This window comes from Trichosurus vulpecula, chromosome 2 (genome assembly GCF_011100635.1).
Source record: "Trichosurus vulpecula isolate mTriVul1 chromosome 2, mTriVul1.pri, whole genome shotgun sequence".
Classification (NCBI taxonomy): Eukaryota; Metazoa; Chordata; class Mammalia; order Diprotodontia; family Phalangeridae; genus Trichosurus; species Trichosurus vulpecula.
In genome coordinates this window covers 60,831,113-60,839,019 of record NC_050574.1, presented here as the reverse complement: position 1 = coordinate 60,839,019, position 7,907 = coordinate 60,831,113, and the positions used below count along the sequence as shown (strand labels likewise).

Here is a 7,907-nt window from a genome sequence, read left to right as displayed (position 1 = left end):
GTCCCTGTCTCCATTTATACCAGTCCCCATTTGGGTAAGTCATTTCATCTCTAGGCCTCAGTTTCTCCATAAGTTAAATGAGGAGGCTAAGATTAGATGACCTCTAGCTTAGATGACCTTCTGGCTTTAGAAATATGCTCCAACTCCTGTCTTCTAGTCCCATTATTCCTGGCCCCCACCTTTGCCTCTTTCCATTCCTGCCTCTTCCAATCTTGGTCTGTCCCTGCCTTTCACCCTCATCAACTCAGCTGCTTGAATCCCACCTTGCCCAGTTAGTTGCCTGGAGCCCCACAGGGTCCCTGAAACCTTCATGCTGCTGGTCCCAGGAAGTTAGCCATCCAGAAAGCAGCAAGTTTCCACTGCAGAATTGTCATGGCAACCTGGGAAACATTTTTGAACAGGGCATCCCTTTGAAGTTAGAGGAGGGCGGCAGGATGCCATTCCTCTCTGAGTCTCATTGGAGCCTCTGAGGCTGCCCTCCTCTTCCTCTCCACTTAAAATGTAGCCAGCCTTTGAGCTCAGTGCAAGGGCTCTTTCCTGTCTCGCTGTAGAGGGATCTCAGCCCAGACGCAACCACCGCTAACTGGTTTGTCTGGCCAGGGAGGACCAGAGGGCCTGTAAGTGAAGACGGCACTTCCTTGCCACCCTCCATAAATATACAAAACCTCCTCTTCTACTAGGATACAAATTTGGGTGTTTTTCTCTACAGATTTCAGCCTCACCTAGTACAGCTTAGAATGTTGGAGGTGGGGGGAGGAGGAAAGAGGGGGTTCAGGTGCCTGGGACTGTGTCTGATGGGGACCTTGGGAGCAAGGAACACTGGGAATGAGAGGAGCTAGGGCTAGAAGAGGCTTGGGACTGGGGGGCCTCAGCTGGGAGCATCTTTGTCCTTAGCTCCCAATACTCTTCTTCCCCAGTCCAGGCCTCACCCCTGAAGGCCAAGGCAGGAGAAGAGAAGTCCATGTTCCAAATATCTCATTTGCACATCTCTCTCTCCCTCTGCCTCAAGTAAGGGAGGGCACTATCTCTCTGTCTTAACGCTCCTCTCTCCAACATTCCTCTGCTTCTCCAATCAACCAGCCTTGGCCCAATCCCCTCTGTGTCCAAAGTGGATGACAGTCTGAATGGGACCTGAGATGTTTTGGGGGAGGGGAGGGAGAGGATTGGGTCAAGCCTGGGAAGATGGGGAAAGACTTCTCTGGAACCCAGTGGTTTTTCTCCTAGAAGTGGTAGGGGAACAAGTATTGTCGGAAGAGGGAGCTGGGGAAGGGACAGAAAATACTAGATTTGGTGGAGTGGGTCCTGACCCAAGGGGAAGGTGGGGAAAGGACCTCCTAAGAAGATGGAAGATGTGGCCAGTGGAGGTACAAGGCACCCTTGGGAGACTGCCCGTTTCTGTCTGAGCCTTGTCAGGCTCTGACAACCCTCTCACCGACTCAAATTGTGCCATCAAGCCCCTGTTGGCTCACACACAAGGGTCCCCCCCATGCCCCCTCCTAATTCTGACCTGTCTTTCCACAGGGAGGGGCAGAATGAAAGGGGAACCAGAGGAAGACACTCCCTTTGCCCTGTACCAGCACCAGACATGCCAGGGTCAGACAGATGTGGGGGGCCCTGGGACTACCCCATCCCTTACCCCTAGCCTAGACCAACAGCAGGGCCAGGACGACCAGGTGAGTCTGGGGTCCTCCTCCTTCTCTTGGATCAGTCAGTTTGGCCCCAGGATGGGTGCAGGAGTTAGTGTCTCTGAGAAGCAAGTGGGTAGGGGAAATATAGTGGAAAGAACCCTGGGTCTAGAATCACAAGACCTGGATTTGAATCTCCCTTTCCAGCCATGGGACTTTTGCTCACCATCCCTTCTCTGAGGCTCAGTCTTCTCATCTCTACAATACTTGTACTGAGTCCTTAAGAGACTTAGGGTGATGAAAGCCTTTTGTAAGCTGCGGGGCTGGGATAGGAGCTGGATTTATGAGTTCAGTGGTACAGGGAACTCCCATGTGAGGAAACTACTTCTACTCATGCAGGTTGGCATCTTCCCTGCATCTCATGGTGCAGAGACTTACCCAGGGTCACATCGTGTGGTCCAAGGTGGATTTGTTCTGGCACCAAGGCCAAGGCCGGGTCTCTGTACGCTATGCCATGTTTTGACTTATTACAGAAAGGTGTGCTTATGTTATTATGAGGCAGGATGAGGCTATCTAGAGAGGCTGAAGCTGTCTAGGGTACATTTTGAGGGGCTAGAGAATCTCCTCAGAGGTGTTGGGCAGAAGCGTTGGGTTAAGGGGACTCCTGGATCTCTTTCCCCTGGGCCTAGGCCTGCTTTCTGCCCAGTCACACTGCACCTACAGCCATACCCAGGGGACCCAGAATATCCAGTTGGGAGTGAAGATGGCCTGGTTGGTGTGGATACAGCCAGTCATGGCAGTGTGTCATGAGAATATTTGGAGGAAGGGTGTGGCAGGGCCAATGGGGATAGTGGGAAGCTTAAATCTTCCTGTGGCTTTCTCCTGAGAGCTTCTTGGCTCTTAGGGAAACAGATTAAAAAATTTCTTCCTCCTTCTAAGGATGGCTGAGTTGGGGAGTGGGTGGGGTATGGTGGAATCAGGACAGTAAAAAAGTCCAGAAGTGGAGACCACAAGAAACCAAGTTACGGCATCTGTCTCAGCACTTAGGTCTGGCTGGGTAGGGAGGGAATAGACTTTTATATAGTACCCACTATGTGGCAGGCATTTTGCTAAGCACTTTACAAATATTATCTTCATAACAACTCTAGGAAGTAGGTGCCATTCCCCATTTCATAATTGAGGAAACTGAGTCAAACTGAGGTTAAGTGACTTGCCCAGGGTCACACAGCTTTAGCTACAGTAAGTAACTGAAGCAGGATTTGAATCCAGGTCTTCCTGACCCCAGGCCCAGTGCTCTATATTTACTATACTACCTAGCTGCCTGTAGATAACAAGCCTGAGGCCTTCTCACCAGGGAGATGGATTCAAATGGGAAGGAGACAATGCCCAAGTCCACGGCCCTCCATTCTTCCCATCCCTCCAGTCTGAGCTAATGAGGTTACTGGCAAAGGAGGGGTCTGTGCTATGGCCAGGGTTGGGGGCTGAGAGGGGAAAGCCTTTGGGTGGTAAGAGGTTCTGTAGTTTGGATGGGGGGAGGGAGGTGGTTAGGGAATGGGGAGAGGGGCATAAAAGGTTCTGAAGGAAATGGAAGGTTTTAGAGGGAGATGAGAAGGTTCTGGGAGGGAGGAAAAGGAGTTCTGGAGGGATGAGAGGTCTTAGGAAAGTCAGAGATCCAGAGGAGTCCTGGGAATGGTGTGGAGGTCTGGGGCTGGAAGGGTAGGATGGAGGGGGTCCTCAGAGGGAGGGAGGATTAGGGATGGAGGTCTGGGTAGGGCAAGGTCCTAGAGGGTTTCTTGGAAATCCTGAGGAAGATAGTCCTGGAAAGGAAAAATGGTAAATCTGAGGGGGAAAAGGAAGGACCTCAGGGGTGAGATGTTTTCAGAGCCTTGGGGAATTCTGGCAGTGGGGATGGGTGATACGTGGGTGCAGAGGTTTTCAGTGAATAGAGAGGTCCTGAGGTGTGGCTGTCTTCCTGTTACCCAACCTTCCCCCCCTGCCCCCCTACCCCCTGCCTCACTTCCATCTGAGGAACTAATAACTCAGGCAGAGGTTTGTGAAGAGGAGGGTGTCAGGAGAAGAAAGGGATTCTAATGAGAGCTAAGTCCTGTGACTCAGGAGAAAGTCCTTGCTGGCCTTGGGATTCACTGTCCAGAGCCTTAGAAAATGCCCAAGGGACCCAGGGGTGCAAGCCACCCAGCCTCAATGCTCCCCTCCCTTCTGCTTTCAGGTTTACCTGCCTTTTAAGGAATTCCTTCCTGGGGCAGATGCTTCAGACCCTCATTGTGCTAACTGGATGTACTCTACAAAGCCAGTTTCTGCTTTGCCCACCCTGCTGGCCTGCCCACAGCACCTGAACCTTTACACCTGCGACCTGAGGTCTAACCCCCTGGGTAGTGCCCTGGGAGGTCCGACTCTGAGTAAGGACTATGGCAGTCATGGAGAGGGTAGCTTTATCTCTCATGATTCCTGGTGGGAGAATCAAGGAAGAGCATTAGAAGGATTGAGAAGAACCTGGGGGTAGGGGCTCGGTGAGGGGATTGAGGCTCAGTGTGAGAATGGGGGCTTGGAGAGGGGATGGTGGCTCACTGGGACGAATCAGGAGGATGAGGACTTATTGAGGGAAAAGGTGGCACAGTGAGACCTGTGAGACTCCTGCTCCTTGTCATTCTGATTCCTTGGCTTGGAGCATGACCCATGTTCAACGTTTCCTTTCTTCTGGTTGGGGAGTAGGGAAGGAGCATCTTAGAAAAGACTATAAGAATTGGGTGGGGTCTTAGAACACAGCATGTCAGAGCTGAGAGGGCCCTTAGAACACAGGATGTCAGAGCTGGGAGGGGTCTTAGAACCCATAATGTCAGAGCTGGGAGGGCCCTTAGAACATAGGATGTCAGAGCTGGAAGAGATCTTAGAACACAGTGATCTAGAGCATGGAATGTCAGAGCAGGGATATAGAATTTAGAACAAAAGACATAGAATGTGAAAACTGGACATGATCTTAGAAGTTAGAATGTCAGAACTGGGAGGAACCTTAGGGAGGGAAGTTGTCTAATATTACTGAGCCAGTTTGTTGCAGAGGCAGGGCTCCCATCCTGGTGTCCAGACTTCTAATGAGCTGGAATGGATTGATTTGGGTGGTGGGATGGAAACAGAAAAAGGGAAAGGCTTCCCCCATGGAGTCATTGGTTCTGACCACCACGTTTCTTGTCTACCTCCACCCTTTCCCATTCAGTGCCTCCTCTCCTCCTAGAGCACAAGACTTCAGGGCCAATTCTGGCCTCCACTGATGGCCCTAAACTTGCAGCCAAGTGCCTTCTGGGAAAGATGAAGACAGAGGGTGAACCTGGTGCCCTGGACCCAGCCATGGAGATTGTCCAAAGGAGCCCCAGCCCTCCTGTTTCACATCCCAGCCCAGCTCCCATCCCTGTCAACATGAAGCTCCCATTGAGGCCCCGCCCCCTATGCCCTTCCTGCCCCCTTCTCTTGTCCATTAAGCCATTATCTTCACTGGAGACATGCCCCTTCACCTATGGTCCCCACTACCCCCTCCTCTTTCTTCCATCCCTGGCCACCCCCTATCCTGGGGGGGCTGACCAGCTGATGCTCCCTGAAGGGCCATACTCCCTTGGTGCCCACTCCCCTCTGCAGCTAGGGCCTTGGCCAACTTGCTCTTCACCCTTACCTGCTGGGTTGTGGCCCACAGCTGAGGCCAGGGGTGAGAGCTCTTCACCTTCCCAGGGCTGCTCAACAGGGTTGGACTCAGAGGCTGCTGCAGGAGAAGCTGGCAGGATCCTCACCTGGGGCACCACACTCCTGCCCTATCCACTGAAGAAAGAGAATGGCACCATCTTGTACAAGTGCAATATTTGTGCCAAGAGTTTCAGGCAGCTCTCCAATCTCAAGGTAGCACACAGCACCACCTCCCTCTCTATTCTAACTCTTCTTCCTCCTTGGATCCCAACATCATTTCGATAGGCTTGGCTATCCCAAATCAGCTGAATATATTGTCCCCTGCCCCTCCTCCTCTCTGCTTTCAACCTCCACAAAGGAAAATTCTGAAAAAGGAAAAGAAGGAAGAGAGAAGAAAAGCAAGGGAGTGTTAGAGGGAGTGGATACTGGAACATAAAATGCAAAGGAAATATCCTTTGGTGGGAGGGAAGGACTGGAGGCATAGAGGTCAAGTCTGGTTAGGGAGACCTCAAGATGTGGGATTGGTAGGGGGTGCGTGCTATGGGTGCAAGAGGATGTCTTCAAAGGTATAAATATAAACGATTAGTGCTAGCTCCCAAGAGCTGATTGTTAAATTTTCAGTGTGAGCATTTACACCTTGGAAAATGGCAAGCACTACAAGTCAGGGTTTGATTTACTGTTCTGAGCATCTAGACTTCAGAGAGTAATGGAGAAAAAGTGTTAACAATGCAGAGTAAATACCTGCATACATTTTTTTTTCTCTTGGAAAGCCAGATGTTAAGCATTTACCAGCACTCCCCTTACTAGAAGGTAACTTAGAGAATATAGGCTCATAGACTTCAAGCTAGAAGGGATTTTGAAGGTCAGTAAGTCAAATCTTCTCATTTTATAGTTGAGAAAATTCAGGCCCAGAAAAGTCAAGTTCTGTTTATACAGACCTAGAGCTGGGATTTGAACATAGGCCCTCCAAATTCCAAATCCTATACTCTTTCCACTTGGCTTCACTACATCATCTGGCCTTACCCATTTGACCACTAACCAGCACCTAGTCAAGTGCTCTGAACATAGTAGGTATTTAATAAATGTTTCTGGAATTTAGTTATTTAATTGGATTGAATTAAACTAGATGTGTGACCCTGATCATGTCACATGACTTTACTGATCATCATTTCCCTCAACTGTCTTAAAAAGGAGGTGGGGATAGAGGATCCCCAGGGCTGGCTGAGAGGTCCTGGAGATGTTTGGAGGGAAAAAAGAATGCGCAGGAGAGGAAGGGGAGGTCAAGAGATTGGGGGTTCAGAAAGAGGGGAGAAAACAGGTTCACTGGGAAGATAAAGCAATGGGGTGGGAGGTAGAGGGTCTAGGTAAACTTCTAGGGAAGATGAGAGCAGGAAGGACTGTCTCCCAGAGCAATTTGTTTCTGGCTGTTCACAGACCACCTTCATCTCTTCCCTAGGTCCACTTCCGGGTCCATAGCGGAGAACGTCCCTTTCAATGTCCTATTTGTAAGAAGAGCTTCACCCAGCTCGCCCACCTGCAGAAACACCAGCTGGTCCACTCAAGGGAGAGGCCTTATCAGTGCTCGGTGAGATTGTCTGCCCTCCGTCTGTCTCCTTGTCACTTAGTTTCCCCATCTGTAAAATGAGAGGGTTGGGCTAGACGGCTTCTTGAGGTCCTTTCTGGTTTTTGACCACATACCCTCCTCTTCCATCCATCAAGAAGCTGGAAAGGAGGATGGGGGGGATGAGAGGAAGAATGCAGTGGGGAAAATGGGGTCAGATTAATCAAGAAAGGCTCCTGGAGGAAGAAAAATCCAGTGCCAGAGGAGAGACAGAAAGGAACAGAGAGAAGAGAGAGGGCTTCTCAAAGCTGGGAGGCAGGGAGTTGAGTAGCAGTACCTGAGAAGTGAGCAGAGAGACTAAGTCTAGATGGGGGATGGGAGAGTGGAGGGAACAGGGACCATAAGTGGGTGACACCCATGCCCTCTGCCCCCATACCAGGTTTGCCACAAATGTTTCAGCAGCACCAGCAGCCTCAAGACTCACCTGCAACTCCACTCAAGGGCCCAGCCTTTCCTTTACAGGCTGTGCCCGAGGCATGGCGACCAGCCCATCGGGCACTAGCTACATGTGCATCCTGGCCATATTGTCCCACTTCTTTGCTGCCTGCTGGCTCCATATCTGGGAGGTGATGCCAAACTGGAGAAGCTGGCACTGCTGTAGCCAGTGAGCAGTATGTAAGCCTACAGGTGCTAGGGGGAAGCCTCTCTGCCTGTCAGTCTGATTTTCAGGATCCCAACAGCCTAGGAGCAGGAGCCAGGGAAGAGGCAGACTGCTGAAGTAGAAGATACTTTGGGGTAGCAAGCTGAGCCTTTCTGAGTTGGCCAGGAGGGCACAGCATCCCTGGCAACAATCCCTCCTAGGCACCATGCTTTGAGGCTTTCTGACTGTGAGCCTCTAGTGGGGAGGGAGTGGGGGAGGAATGTGTTACAAAAATGATTGAAAGTTATTTAGGGCTATCTGGGTTAGATTTGACAGCCTCAAATATCCCTCCCTGCTCTGATATTCTGTGTTCTAAGATCCCTCCCAGATCTGA

General features: G+C 50.9%; 1 protein-coding gene across 1 annotated transcript; it reads left to right on the top strand.

Annotated features, from left to right (window-relative positions):
• Positions 1–550: 550 nt before the first annotated feature.
• ZNF683 (zinc finger protein 683) lies at positions 551–7,907 on the top strand. Its single transcript, XM_036747064.1, has 6 exons — positions 551–617; positions 1,522–1,673; positions 3,853–4,042; positions 4,855–5,525; positions 6,769–6,897; positions 7,313–7,907. Exons 2-6 carry the CDS (start codon positions 1,533–1,535, stop codon positions 7,433–7,435), a joined length of 1,254 nt encoding a protein of 417 aa, XP_036602959.1. The 5' UTR covers positions 551–617; positions 1,522–1,532; the 3' UTR covers positions 7,436–7,907.

Bases quoted from the DNA above. Each gene is read 5' to 3' on its own strand.
- ZNF683 (XM_036747064.1), top strand. From the start codon at position 1,533: ATGAAAGGGGAACCAGAGGAAGACACTCCCTTTGCCCTGTACCAGCAC. The intron at 1,674-3,852 runs GTGAGTCTGGGG...TTCTGCTTTCAG, and splicing joins AGCAGGGCCAGGACGACCAG to GTTTACCTGCCTTTTAAGGA. The intron at 4,043-4,854 runs GTAAGGACTATG...TTTCCCATTCAG, and splicing joins CCTGGGAGGTCCGACTCTGA to TGCCTCCTCTCCTCCTAGAG.